General features: G+C 37.3%; 2 protein-coding genes across 3 annotated transcripts; both read left to right on the forward strand.

Moving 5' to 3' along the window:
* The first annotated feature begins 336 nt into the window (after positions 1–336).
* On the forward strand, positions 337–6,101 carry LOC113678843 (ubiquitin-conjugating enzyme E2 Z). Its single transcript, XM_027195755.2, has 7 exons — positions 337–465; positions 1,820–1,892; positions 2,114–2,301; positions 2,683–2,797; positions 3,065–3,177; positions 4,266–4,356; positions 5,399–6,101. The coding sequence occupies exons 1-7, from the start codon at positions 341–343 to the stop codon at positions 5,603–5,605; spliced, it is 912 nt and encodes a 303-aa protein (XP_027051556.2). The 5' UTR covers positions 337–340; the 3' UTR covers positions 5,606–6,101.
* Positions 6,102–6,909: 808 nt separating this feature from the next.
* LOC113678829 (NF-kappa-B inhibitor-interacting Ras-like protein 2) lies at positions 6,910–12,687 on the forward strand. 2 transcript variants are annotated; one of them, XM_027195742.2, is made up of 8 exons: positions 6,910–7,103; positions 7,756–7,851; positions 9,275–9,322; positions 9,417–9,509; positions 10,089–10,182; positions 10,288–10,374; positions 11,084–11,231; positions 12,111–12,687. In XM_027195742.2, exons 1-7 carry the CDS (start codon positions 7,005–7,007, stop codon positions 11,197–11,199), a joined length of 633 nt encoding a protein of 210 aa, XP_027051543.2. In that variant the 5' UTR covers positions 6,910–7,004; the 3' UTR covers positions 11,200–11,231; positions 12,111–12,687. The 2 variants fall into 2 exon arrangements, with proteins under 2 accessions (XP_027051543.2, XP_027051544.2); XM_027195743.2 differs by lacking the exon at positions 7,756–7,851 and having other exon boundaries at positions 6,911–7,103.
* The last annotated feature ends 2,453 nt before the right edge of the window (positions 12,688–15,140 follow it).

Below are 15,140 nucleotides of genomic sequence, written 5' to 3' on the forward strand. Positions count from 1 at the left end.
TAAAGTTTGACTCCGAATATTGCTTTTCCAGAGTTCTGATTGGTTCACTCAACTCCGGTTATCAGCTCGTATTTCGAGTCATTGCGCCAACTGTTGCGGAGCTGAATTGAAAAAGGCCTCAAATATCCAAACGTTGAAATTCGATAAAATAATTATTTCATTCGTGCATGGTGGACACGAGACTGGTTATAGCCAACTCAGCGCTGCGTGCCTCGTTGATATTTACCCTCACATATCCAACGTGCGTTCACTTCACACAACTTATTTTAAAGTGCGCGCGAGGAGTAATTCCCAGACTTCTCTCTATTGTTAAGTCTGAAATGAATGAATGACGTCACTAATGCACACTTTTCACAACATGGCGGAGAAAGGTTCCGGGTTGGAACTGTCATCAGAAGCCCCATGGCAGCGTGTTAAACATCCTACGGCCAATTTTTCTGCACTTTGCCTTTTCAGAATCAAGAGGTAAGAGCTGTAAATATTTGGCAATGAGATTCGACTTTCCTCTCTTCTGATCCTCTAAAGATCATCTGGAGTTTCACTTTAACTATTAGCACCTCGGCACTGAAAGACAGCTAGTTAGCGGCTGTGCATACGACAGATTGTCGAGAGATCAATGATTCACTCTTGTGGGAGCTCAAACAGCTATCTCCATTTTAAGTTTTGACTGTCTGACATAAGCTGTGCCCGTTACGAGCTTCAATAAAGCGGCCAGCTGATAGAAGAATGATTTATTGTAAATACTAATATTTGTTATGCAGAGCGGTAAGTTTTGAAAAGTATTTTAGGAAACAACCCTTTATAGCTTTCAGTGAAAAGGAAGAGCGACATGTTTCTGTTTGTGGTGAAAAGTATTTTTAAAAAATTTCCTTTGAACTTAGTGTTATACAGTAGGTTTTAAATATTTTCATAGGCAACGAAAAAGCTGGTCTCAATATTGTAGAGAATAGTGTCGTCTTTACTTGAGAAAATCGATTATTCAAAAATTTATTCAAATACACCTGTTTCATGAACACAATTTTCTTACCGTCAGCCGGTTGTACACAGAAAAGTAAGTTAAGCTAAATTAAAGAAGGAAATATTCTTGAAATAATTTAAGTGTTCTTTGATGGTCTTGCAAGGAAGAATGAAAAACTGAAACCTGTGAAACTGCACAACCAAATTCAAATTTCTCCTTGTCAAACCCCCTCCTTGTGGGAGATGCTGTGGTGTAACAGGCAGCATGCTGGACCTCAGGCAAAAGGTCCAGGTCTGAAACCTGGCTGGGTCAATGTGGCAGGTTCTTCTGAAACATACTTTACTCTCACTGTCTCTCTCCACCCAGGGCCAAGTTGTTCAAATCACATATAATTAATCTCACAAGTGATTAGCATGTAATTTCTCCCTATAATATCCATACATTATCCAGCAAACAGATGATGAGAATACGTGAACCCATCAGGCACAAGTTGTTATCTTAATCTAACACCAAATTCTCACAAATATTTTACTAGGGAAATGTGTACCAGCTAGAGGGGAGAATTAACAGTCACATCTTGGGAGTTAAAGGTTAAGCTAACTGAGGTTCAGCCAATAATTTTTAATTTAGTTCATAACTTTGCAGACAGTTTTAATTGTTGATGTTTTTTCCTTCAGCTTTGTTTTACACTGAGGCCTACAATATGCTTTATTTCAAGAGACAGCTCAGCACCTGACTGCAGGATTAAATATTAAAATTACAAGAAGTTACAAGTTTACGCTTCCAATATCAAAGGGTAAACATGTCAATGAAATCCAAACAATCTCACTTTTTTTCATTTGATGTTTTTTTTCTGCCTAGAGATATTACAAGCATGTACAAAGAGCCACCTCCTGGTCTGTACGTAGTAGCAGATGAAAACGACATCACAAAGGTTTGTGAAAAATCAAACAGGATATTAGAGTCAGAAATTTGACTGTTTTTCAGGGAAAGTGTGTGTTGTTACAATGTTGGGATCCAAAAACTCCTACAAGAATATCCAACCCTAGTGTTTTAATCAGCATTATTTTGTTGAGTGATCTGTGCCTAGAAAGAATTCCTTGGTAGTTTGGGATATTAATGAATAATATTTTTATTTAATATTATTTTTTTCAGGTTCATGCTTTGGTCATTGGTCCTCGTGGCACACCATATGAGGGGGGGTTTTATTATTTCCTTATCGCCTTTACCCCTGATTACCCAATCAAACCTCCTAAAGTACGTCTATTGACAACAGGAAATGGGAGAGTCAGATTTAACCCCAATCTGTACAAAAATGGCTTAGTTTGTCTTAGTATTTTAGGGTAAGCAGTTCTTTTAACTTTTTTGTTGTTGTTGTTCTTTTGCCTTTAAATTGTTAATTTGTTCTGTTTGTACAAATAGTGATACTGGTAATGGTTATACAAGAAAGAATGTAATGGGTGAATTTCATGGTAGGGCAAAAAAACCACAATTTCATAACTTCAGCCCAGGTTACAGAAAGAGAGACAAAGTCTACCTAACAAGGCTGACTCATCTATGTCAGCAATTACCAGAGAGGTCAAAAGTCTTTCAAGAGCTAATTTGCTCTGCAGGAATTTTTTTTCAAAGGCTACTGGTGTTGAAAATTCATGCAAATCACATTTGACTGTCATATAATTTTGATTGCTTATGTTGTTGTCTAAAAAACTATTTTTCATACACAGAACATGGCCTGGCCCTGCATGGAGTCCTGCCCAGACCCTCTCTAGTCTACTGATATCAATCCAGTCTCTTATGAATGAAAAACCATATCACAATGAACCAGGATATGAAGGCAAGGTTGGTTAAATTCCATCAGAGTCACACTGCTTCTTAAGCCAAATAATTGTTTTTATTCCAGTTCTATATTGATGCAATAGTCACTGATGGGAAGGAATTTTGTGTGCAGCTCTCACTTTTGAAAAAATTATATAAGACAAACTACCTATATCCAAATTCCAAGTTAAATATATTGCTGCCTGGATGGATGAGACACTTATCCCTGGAACAGTGCACTTAAACATAGTGATGCAAGGAGAGTTTATTTAAGTTTTAGTTAATTTTCAGGAGGCCTACAAAGATGACAGCAAAAGATATAATGAATGCATTCAGCATGAAAACCTTAGAGTTGCTGTCTGTGATATGTTAGAAGGAAAACTAAATTTTCCTCCAGCTCTCAGGTGTGTGCTTTTGATCAAATATCAGTGATTTCTTCTCATTACAATCAATTTTAGTCGTACTTTCATTAGGTATTAATAATTACTTTTGTTGAGAAAGAAATGGCTCACCAACCATAGAGAATTATGGTGACCCCTTTACTCCCAAACTCTCACTAATTCACTTCTTCTCAGTGTCTGCCCTGCATTTTTTATAATTTTTTGCTCTAAGAATTCAGCATGAGAGCAAAAAAATTGTGCCCCCATTGACATTCCCTTTTTTTGTCATTAAAGGAAGGCTTATATTCTGTTATACAGTGTATTGAATGTAGGGAAAACTACAAATTGGCCATTGCTGGGAGTGAAATGGTTGAAGTTAAGGTCTCAGACTCCATTAGAAAGCAGCCCCCTCCTGTGAAAATAATTGGAAATTTATTTTCAAGGGGAAGAGTAAGTGGTCAATGGTTGTGTCCTGGGGGTGTAGGAAGGCATTTTCAATGGGGGTGTCCTAAACCAGTACCATACTAGACCTAAGAACATACAAGGATGGGTTAATTAGTTTTTCTTCCAGAAGAGGTCATAGACACCCCCTAGAACTTGCTCCTCATGAGTCACACCTCTGGGTCCATCTCAAAAGCATGAGAAAAAATGAATTGTGTGGCTCTTCATTGGTTTGAAAAGGTGATGTTTCCTGAATATTAGTAACCTGATCAGGTGTTGGTTTGAATGGGCTTTGAAAATTTAAGGAATTAATTTTGAGGTATAATATTTGAATGGGTGAGGGTTGAGAGGTCACAGGTCTTGTAATTTAAAAAGTGATGCAATTTTCAAGGTTGTGCTTGTCCTGGCAAGAAAATAACAAAACTGACACAAACTACTCAACTACCAGCAGAAATGGGATGAGAATTGAAGTAAAAACTGTGCAAAAGATGTTCCAAGGGGAATGTGGAAATAGAATGAAGCATCCAGAACGGAAGGAAGGAAAAGGGTTATAGGTAGTCATGCAGTCATTCTCATATCACCTTGGTACAAACCCAGCAATGCATATCATACAATTCATTCAAACAGAAGGAGGGAATAAATCTTATCTATGAATATAATTACTTTTTCAGAAAACGAATGGAGAAGTTATTCCTTGGGTTTTATGACAGATATTCATCAGTTGTTAAGGAAAACATGCTCTCTAATGGAAAAAGGATGAAGGTAAGTAAGTCTTTGCCCCTTTCTTCTCTCTATGTGGTGACTGTGTTGAAGACGTCAGATGCACTTTGTCGAGGTAAGTAGTACATGTATATGATTGCTGGAAGAAAGTTAGGTTTTGCAGGGGTGGGAAGGGGGGTTGTCTGTCATCTAATTCACTTTCTGTTCCAAGTGAGGGTATTCCATTAAGAAGTGCAAGATTATTGCAATAGACTGTGATATTTTGCAACACACTGTGCATCAGTCATCATCAGATTGAAGTCAGGTAGAGCAGTGAAATGTTTACCCTGGTTTACACCAAGTGAATCATCAGTTTATTGTGTTAGCCACCTGGTGATGAATGGTGCCCACTCTTAAGTATAGTGATGTAAAAATTTAATTTTGACATAATCAAACATGTAGTACTTCTAATTTATTTCTTGTGTCCCTGGTTTAAGAAGAAATAACATTGAAAAAATTCATGTGGTTCCCATCATGGTTTGACTTCTAGGGAGGGGGAAGGGTTCTTCCTAGAAATAGGTTAATGGGGATATGTTGCTGGTGGGGTTGTATTTTAATGACTGGATGGACCATAATTTTCTATAGAGCTACAAGATTGAGGGTGCATATTTTTGGGATTTTGGGTGTAAGAAAAGTCAGGTAAGAATGAATTTAAAAAGGGGAAGATTTGCAGTTAAAAAGCTGTTACTTTATTTAATGTGTCAATTCATTTTTAAGATGACGCACCTAAAAGGCTCTGGAAGTTAGATGCATAACCAAAAAGTGACTTAGTCGGGAACAGGAAAATTACATTTACCCAAAAAAGTGACCAAGGTGGGGTCTATGATTGGCCACAGAAAAGACTCTAGTGGGGTAAGGGTTTAGATTTGATAGACCAGTGCCATATACCCAGCAAAGACTGACCCAATTACCCCAACCCCCCGGTTTGATTCTTTAGTCTTGTCGCAAAACATTTCAGAATGAAGGTGCAAAGAATGATATTGCATTTTTACATACCATGGAATTGCAATCTGATACAATAGATACGACATTCATTTGCTCACAGGATCCCTTCGGGGAGAATGAGGGAAAGTTGGATTATACGTCGATAAAATACAGACTAGACGTAATTAAGAGCCGCCTTGATGAGAAGAAGGCTATGGGGCATGAATTGGACGACTCATCGAGTGAAGAAGAAGAACAAAAACAGACAAGAGAGGAGAATGCTCCAGAAATAGATGACTGGGACGCCTTTCTATATGACGACGACTGATTTGAATTCAGGAGAAGAATTTTTTTTTTCGATTACATTGTTTAGGACACAAAAGGATGTGTCAAACCGATGACCATTTCATAAGCTATTTATACTGTTACTGTTTTACAGGTTTCATAAAAACGCAAGGTGAATTATATTGTAAAGTAAGACACAAAAGAATAATTGTAAGCACATCGAGTTCCAGATTTCTAAGCCTTACTAGTTTGTTCAACGTTAGTGTTATACTTTCAAGATTTCTTTAGCAATGCGTTTTTTCGGAGAACTTTGTCACTGTTTAAATTAACCCAACCAAAAGCTCTACTCGAGGAATATTAATGTTAGAATATTTCTTAGCAGTTCCAGTACATTATCTTTTATGAAAATAAGGCTAAGAAGTTGTTAATGATGTGTTAAAATGTAAGTGTAAGTATTTGTTTGTATATATTATGCATAAACAAAAGTACTGAAAACTTTATCGAAGCGATGTGTAAATAAACATTATTAAATTTGCGTACAATGTATGTGCGTTTAAGGTAGATGGATGCCATTTTGTTCAACTTCCCGAGAGTTTACAATGGAGATTCTAAAAATTTAAATTTCGTTTTGGCTTGGAACCTTTGAGGTTACTGTCAACAAAACAGGGTGCCTTCCGGAAAAATCGTCATGGAAAATTATAAATAATTGTAAAAGACTTAATTAAAAGTGTAGATTCGAAAAATAACAAACGTTCTTGTGTATAGTTTCTGTTTTAGAAGGCAAGCAGAACCCTTTTTTCTAAACAAAAAACTAACAGTGTTTGCTTAACCGAATTTACCAGCCTCTGCTTTACTGTGGACATCTATCAAACTGGACTTTACCATACAGCAGATAATTGCTGACGAAGTCTGTAAAGCCATTTTTGCAACAAGATTGGTTCCTGAGAAAATCTGTTTTGAAGTTGGACAAAAGGAAATATTTCGGTTGTTGTCACATTTTTGACCATTTCCTGGCTGTGGTTCTGAATGACTCTACCTCTGTCAGTGATTGTGTCTTTTCGGTTGATCAAGATCGCTTAATCTCTGTTCTAGCCCGCGAACTTTCGCCCTCTGCTCTAAGCATGTGACGAAAGGAATCCCGCACTCAGTTGTCAGGGACTCATTCATCAGCTTCTTATCCCTGAATTCATAAATTAGCAAACACCTTACGCATCCTCTGGAAATTTGAAAAAAAAAATTACCCATGAAATTTGCCGCTGCGTTTTGTGGTTCAAGATCGCGTTAAAGGTGTAGTTGACTTCTACACGTGATGGCACTGGTAACGAGTCGCTTGCTCATAACCAGGCCTCCCGCGCTATCTGCCATCTTTGTCTTGAGAGAGAGGATTAATCCGTCTCAACTTCCTTCGTTGCCCCTTGTAAGTGAGGAAGTAGTGGGGCAACATGCCAAAATTTTTACGTCTAGTTGTTGTTGGAGGTAGTTGTGTCGGCAAAACGGCAGTGATCGAGCAAGCTGTGTTTGGAAATCACTCTCCGGGCCAAGTAAGAAAGCATTTTAAAATTTTTAACAAGCTCTGCAGCTGTTGGTCAAAATGAATTATTTTATAGCGCGCAATAGAAATGAGAACACCTGCTATAGAGCTAAGACACTAGAGGAAGATGTTAATCCTTTCAGTGGGCGTTAAATTGGGGAGGGAGTGAGGGATATGTGTACGTATTATTCAGCACCAAGGGAACAAGGGGTGATATATGTTTCAGATGAAGGATCAAACGCTGTCTTTTTACTCTTCCTCTTAGGGGCTAAGTATTTTCTCTTGAATTACCTTTGTCATTATTGAATATACTGGGGCTGCTGAGTAGTGAGGCTACTTAACTGCACCTCATGATCTAGACACCCCATGAATGTCCAAGAATATTAAAGTAATGTGTTATTTTTAATTAGATCAATACAGAGGAATTTAATTGTAAATGGAGATGAAAAACCAAAGAGCTGCACCTCTGCAAAGAGTAACCTTTTCTTAAATGTTCAACAAATTAGGGTGATAATTAGCTATTTCCCCTTTGTTATACATGAATTAAAAATCCATGCTAAAAAAGTACAACTTGACATATCGTCAGAACTTTAAAATAGAGCTGTTTTCCGCGGAGATATTTTGTTCAATTTCTCTTGTTATTGTTCTCATTAAATATGAAGCCAATGTTTCATACTATTGAAGACATTTATGAAGTACAGTTGGATACTGAGCGAGGAGTAAAAGAAAGAGTACGAATTTTTGATACTGCTGGTGTGGTGAGTTATAAGTATGAATTTTTCGGTATATATGTAGTGTTACTTTTCTAGGTTCAATGAGTTCACCCTTTAACTCCCGTGAGTAACCAAGACAGAATTTCTTCTTACATTACTAATACAATATCAACCAGATAAGTGATGAGAATAAAGAAAAATATCAATTTGGGAATAATTAGTTGATCCAATATTTAATTCTCTGAACTAATATTATAAGAATTGTATGGTTGACAGTAAGAAGAATTAAAAATTTGATCTGGGACTTAAGGTTTAAAAGAAGGGATGGAACCTTCACTCCTAGGCACATTTGTTGCACTAATTTTTTTTTTATTATTATATCTCTCCATCCATAATATAAAAGATTTCTTGGAATTGCAAGTATGATTTTCATTAGAAGAAATATATATACCAGAAAAAGAGAAAATACAATACAAAACATAGTAAGAATGAAGGAGGGCTTGGTATAGTTAAAACTAATTAATGCCTTTTTCAAGTGTAATTAACAGAGCTTATTTACTCATTTTAATATTAAAAAAGATTATGTGTATATATATAAATTACTTATAGAAAAAAAACAAATGCACAAATGACACATGCACACATAATTTATGATGAACGCAATCAAGTGAGGTTGTTAATATTAAGCAAAATAATATTTATAAAGTGCCTTTTTGAAAAAATTTTTGGAAAGAAGATTTGAATGTAAAGGGACACTTACTGCCTCTCCTGCCCCTTTCAGTGTTGGTCTGCAAGGCGGCACAGAAAAATTGACAATTTTATTTGTCAATTTGTTAAAACAACAATTTGTTAAAACAACAGTGGAAGGGGGGGGGGTGGTGGGGGAAGAACATCATAAACAATGTGTTGGAAAAAGGTGCTAACTAATTATATCCAGGAGTGCAGCTCTTGTCCAATTCCTGAATTCTTTAGACCTAGATATAAAGATGACAGGGATGTGTCCAATACGTAAGAATTATACTCTCAGGGAAATAATTTTGTTGTCTTGACTGTTATTTTATCAGTTTTGGTCTGAATTGGAGATGCCTTGTTACCTCCCTCAAATTAAAACTACTATTTGATTGTATAACTGATCAAGAAATATTAGCATTTGTAAGTTTATCCCTCTCTATAAAACTCAAAACTTGCCTGAACTAGAGTCAGTTTGTTGCCCATACCTGTAAAAAATGGAGCTTTTGGTGATCTCTGAGTAATTCAGTTGACCACCAGAGCTGATACAGCTACAGAAAGCAAAGTTTGATTTCTGGAATTTAGCTGATACTTAATTAAAAGGAGTATCCTCTGTTATGAAATTATAGGAGTTTTGCAGTACAACATTTTTCCCATAAATATACATATGCATTTATAGTGTGTACCAAAAATAATGGTATTTGCTTACTTTGTTATGTGTTCATTAATTCTTTGACAGGATTCAAGCAATGGGGAGCTTTCTAAACACTACTTTAGTCTAGCAGATGTAAGCATGTGTACCTAATGATCAAAGCTCTTTTTGACACCCTTTTTGTTTGAATTATACAATATTTGCAAAACAAAGACTTTCTGTTTTGCAGGGATTTCTTCTTGTCTTTAGCGTAACTTCAAAGAAGTCATTTCAGCAGGTCCAAGCCATCAAGAAAGAAATTGAGAAAAGTAGGGGAAAAGATGTAGGTTAACATATTTCATCATGTCCAAAATGAGAATGATTATCATATGAACTTACCACCTTAGCATGTGGTGGCATAAGCATGCATGGCTTGAAAAAAGCAGCATTGTCAAGCCCATTGAACTTTGCTTGGTTAGCTCATGTTGTAGAGCGCTGGAAAGCCTTGGGGGAGGGTGAGGGTTCAAGCCCCTGATAGGACCAATACTCAGGGTCTTTAAATAACTGAAGAGAATGTGCTGCCTTTACCATGACATCTGCAAATGATTAAAAATTCTAGTCTTGTTGGATGAGGATGATAAACCGTAGGCCTTGTCTCCTGCATCTTCTTGGTACTGGTTAGCATGGGAAGTTATAGAGAGTAAAGAATGTAGCTCTCTGCATTGAGATCTGGCCTTGTTATTGTTTATACATTTTAAAGATCCTCCATAAGTGTTTTCTAGATAGAAAGAGGTGGAACAGTGAAGGAAAGAAGAACAAAAAGAAAAACTGCATTTTGTTTTTACAGTGGTCAATTGTCAAGACATTGTACATTGTATTTCTGACCAGATGATTACTAATGTACTAAGATCTTTGTTTACAGTTTCCAGTGATTGTAATAGCAACAAAAACTGATGTAAAGGGTGAACGAGAGTGTGAATTTGCCGCCATGAAAAAGTGGGCTGAGGCAGAAAGAGGTAATCTTACTTATTTTTTGTAAGTTGTTTAGGTGTAATAATAATTGTTCTTTGCAGAAGGCTGACTTTGAATTCTTTCAGCATCAGTGTTTATCTTTCTTTCAGTATGTCTGACAGAAGTTTGTGTTGGTGACAGGAAAGCACTACAGGATCCCTTTGTGCAAATAACTACAAGAATGGTATCTAGTCTTGGTAGGCCAGCAATACTTGTAGATTTCTATTTTAGTAGGATAAGTTTACTGGTATATTGAATTTTTTACACTTGATTGATTGGCTCAATGGCAAGTATAAATAAATTGGGGTTTTGTAGCTTTCTAAAATGCCTAGCTGTAGGGAAAGGCCTAGACTGCTATAAGTTACCTGGAGTGGTTAGTGAGATTGAAGTGTCCATAAACTGGGTAACTTTGGGTCAGATTTGAGCTTTGGCCATGGTCATTGTGGTGTGATGTTGGGAAAGACACTTTGCTCTTACTCCTCTGTCTGCTCAAAAGCAATTAATGTAGGTACCAAGGAATTTGGTCAGAAAATCCTGGTGATTTTAGTGGAGGAATGGGTTGGATACAGTGGTGGTTCAGTTGGTTCAGTTGAGCTCTCCATATCATCCCTCAAAGCACTGGAAATCATGTTGCCAAAGACCTAATTTTCAAAATCTCCTTGAGGGGCATGCACCCAAACTCCTCTCTGAATCCTACTTGACTAAATCCTAGATCCACCCTAGGAGTTAGTCTGCAATGGACTAGCATCCTCACATTGGGGTGTTGCAAAAGTCATTGTTGTTTCCTGGTGTAGAAACAGCAGTCATTTCATTGGTTATTTTGCCATTTTGATTATGTAAGTATATTTTAGACTTGCCAGACTACTTTAACAGTACATTTAGATTATGTTTAATGTCTCATTTTAGGAAAGGGTTATCTTCAGTCTGGTCACTCTGAGGTAAAGAGATTTCTCTCCATGCGGAAAACCAGTAAAACAATGTCAGTATCCAAGGACTCTGGTTTGGATTTCACAAAGGAGTAGCAGCACACTGCAATACAGCTGTACAATAAATTGTAAGTAATGAGATACACATATACAGACATTGAGTAAAACGGAGAATTTATAAAAGATGAAGTGATAATATATCACCAAATCTTTGCAGACTTCAGTGAGTTTGACTTTTTGGACTTAGTGTCAGATTTGTTGAATTTGATGTCGTTTCTTGGAGTAAGAATGCTTTGGGAACCTTGGGTTTCAACAACAACAATGATCCAGGTTGAGTTTCCAGTTCAACCGTGTGGGCTTATTGCTGGAATTTCCCTGCATTATATAGCAGGCTGTACGGTTGTAGTTCCTTCACTCAGCAAACTCAAACACATCTACAAGTTAGTCACTTCAAGAGAGTAAAAGTTGCTCACTGTTCAATCAGTGGCCACTGTAGTAGGTGTGGAAGTGATGAAAGAAACTGAAGTCTTGATTGCTAAGAAGACACAGACCTGTGTGGCTGAGTATGGAGAGGAATAGTTGAAACACTAGCAACAGATTCTAGAACCTCTTCCTTTTGTCATCCTCTCTCACAATCACATTTCACACTTCCTTTTGCGTTGTCACTTAAACTCCCTTGCTGTCTTTTGCAGCACATAATTAATGTGTGATGATGACCTTTCCCATAGCTGCTAAAAGTTGCATTTTTTTACCCAGACTTTATGATATCTCTCAGTAAGTAGTTGTGCTATTGTAGGGCAATTTAGCTGCCTGCAAAATCTTAAGTTTGTTTGAATTGATGTGTTCCCCCTCTATTTAAACCCAGAGATACATGTATGATGAATATCTTACTAACCTCGTTTTCTTTGTCCGCACTGTAAGTTAAATAACCTCAAAAAACTCGGTCCGTTAGAGGTATCATAATGACGTTATTCTGGGGTAGTAACAGCTGCGATTACATTTTGCAGGGTACAACGTCCATAACTCCTGAAGCTGGGCGTTAAAATATGAACGGACAGAGTTTATATTCCTCTTCACCGAGGACCTAACTCTTGGATACCCATTGAACAGTGAGCGATACAGTAAGCATGGTTTATGATCAGGAAATTGGATTGTTTTTCGATAAGTTGATTCATCGTTGGAAAAAAAGATTTTAAGGAAGGTCCGAGCTCAAGTATCCAAGCAACAAACCAAGATTCGGAATTTTTGAAGTATTTGGCGATTTTGATGTTTTTTTATGGCGAACCTTAAGCTAGAAGACTTTTTTAATTTTGGCTAAGTGCTCTGAAAATGTCAGCACATTTTTGGACGGTTCATTCCTTTTTAAAGGAACAGCTTATTTTCCTAAATAGTGAACTAGACTGACTAAAAATGAATTCTAGTCGTGCTAAAGAGATGAATGTAATTAAATGATAAAATGTAGAAGACATGAAAACATAAAACGACGACTCGAAAGCTTTCGAATTCGCCTCATGTAATGGAACTTAATTAGTGTTGTTGTGAAGCGGTAAATCCAAGGCAATTATTAAATCCACTGAAAAGCAATTTGACTCAATTGATTTTCGATTGGTAAAGTTAAACACGAACCTTTTTGGATTGACTATTACGTCATTTCTGTTCATAACGTAATTGACGTTACAGAATCGTGCAACTAGGTGATGCAAACGTCTGTCGACGAAAACTTTTTGGCTAGAAAGGAAATTTCCGCGACATGTACGCGAATTTTCGAGGTGGTCCGAACTTTCGCGGAATAATTCATTTGAGCCATAAGTGACTCCCGAATTCCGAGAGAAAGTTCGCCGCTCCCGGAAATTTGCGGTTCCAATTGAGCTGCACAGACAGAGAATCATAACAACTGGCAAATTAGCAAGTTATATCGCTCCAATTAAGCGGTAATTAGCCAAAACAATGCACAGCTTAAGTTGTTTTGATGCTCAAGTTTCAAAAGAGTGTGCTTGGCTTAAAATCTCGACACAAATTGCGACATCAGATACAGATACAGATCTGTCGACATTCTCCTGGCTGAGCGTTCAAGAGGTGAATTCAGTATCAGCATCATGCCATTTTGTCGCATCGGCCACCCAAGAAAAGTGCATCATCGCTTGTTTTTTGATCGTAAGGAATCGAATTCAGGCTGGAAATCTTTTGAACAAACAGCAATGTTCCAGGCAAAACGAGTTGATTCAACATCACATTTCCCTGACAAGAACATGAGAAAGGCACTCGACAGCGTGTCACCGAATGGCCTGTGTTTTTATTCTGGAAAGGACAGCGTGATTGCTAGAGAAAAAATGCAGCAGAAGACTCGCCAAAAAAGCAGCGTTGACTACGACGGGAAATGGCAGAGGAAACAGCGCACCCCCGAAGAGCTGGAAATCCGAAAAAGGAACATTGAACAGATTTTGAAACGCAGGCGAAATGGAATATGTAGTGAAGTAGAGAGAAGCTGGTTTATACAAGGAGCGTATTTGGAAAAACATCGTCATAATCTGAAAGTGACTCAGGACTTGATAAGTAGGGGCTTTTTGTATCCGTGATGTTGATCTGTATATTTGCTCCATTTGTTTGCCGTATTATTTCGCCATGTTTTTTATGGTTAAAAAAATTCTTTACAAAAAAATTGAAGTTTTAGCATTGAAAACTGAAATATTTCTTGATGAATTATTAAGTAGAATTTACTCAGTTTGTAAATAGAGTGTTGTTATTATTATTATTATTATTATTATTATTATTGTTATTGCGTTATCGTAGTCAGTGATGGCTACGAAAAAAACATGGCGAGGCTTTTTAGTTAAATGTTCAGGTTGTAATTTCTTTATACGAGTGAAGTAGGCTACCGATGAAGTATTTTGAGTTCACTTTTTCCATTTGTCCAGCTGAAGTTTGTTATATAAAGTTAACTCGGGGCACGTTATTAAGGTTTGTTTCAATAAATTTCGCTATGTTAAATTTGCAAGGAAGGTGTTATTCGTTGAATTACAAGCTAAGTGTTGGACAGAGGAAAAAATCGGAGTCCTTCATAAGAAATCCAGCCCCAGACCTTTGAATTCTGCACTCCTATGCCCTACAACTGAGCTATAGAGAGCTTATTGTTGAGATAGGTTCATATGTTACATACGGGAATTATCAGTAATGTCAAAAGCGGTGTCTGAACGGAAAAATAGTTAAATAACGATGTACCATGAATTCCTTGGAGCAGTCCTCCTGAATCACAAGAAGTTCAGATTATCAACAACAGCAAGAACTATTCATATTTAAAATTGAACCAGAGTAAATGAGGAAGCAGTACATTTGTATCAATGTTTTGCTGTTGTTGAGATATTACGTAATCAAGCGACTCGCAAAACAACTAATTTATTTTGAAATCAGTGGTGATCATTTCAGTCTAATTGGCTCTCAGCAGTGCGATTAACTCACGAATCGTGTAAGTTTTTGCCTTTGATCCTACCTTTTCCTCAGCCCATGAGAATGGGCAATCAGCGAAAAACAAAGCCAAAAATAAAAATAAATCCTCTCTTGAAAGCTCAGATAATTTTTAAAGAAGGAAGGGTTGGGAGAGAGAGACTCGAAAAGCTTCATCCGAATCCTCTCTTTCATTCGTCTACCTATCGCGCCTTGTTAGTGATGAAGCTTCGCTAGGTTGCCCACTATGGAGGGTGTATTGTGTCAAAATAAGCAGTACCAAATTGAATGGCTCACTATTGAATGGCTTACCAAATTGAATGGTTTGCCAATCTGACTGGCTCATTTGAATGGCTTATGGATATTAAATGGCCCACCGAGTATTGAGTGCCGAGGCGTATGCGAGGAGCCTGGTGTATACTCGGCGCCAACCTCTCGCAGGCGAGATTTTTTAAATATGGCTATGACAAAGTATTTTGGGTAGCGCCCGGTTTAGAGTATCGCCGTGTTTTGGTGTATCCCCGTAACCAAAACACTAGTGTTTTCGGTATTCCCTCTGGACATAAAGACCGGAGCAAGTAACATGACGTCCTCTC

This window comes from Pocillopora damicornis, chromosome 8 (genome assembly GCF_964200805.1).
Source record: "Pocillopora damicornis chromosome 8, jaPocDami1.2, whole genome shotgun sequence".
Taxonomy (NCBI): Eukaryota; Metazoa; Cnidaria; class Anthozoa; order Scleractinia; family Pocilloporidae; genus Pocillopora; species Pocillopora damicornis.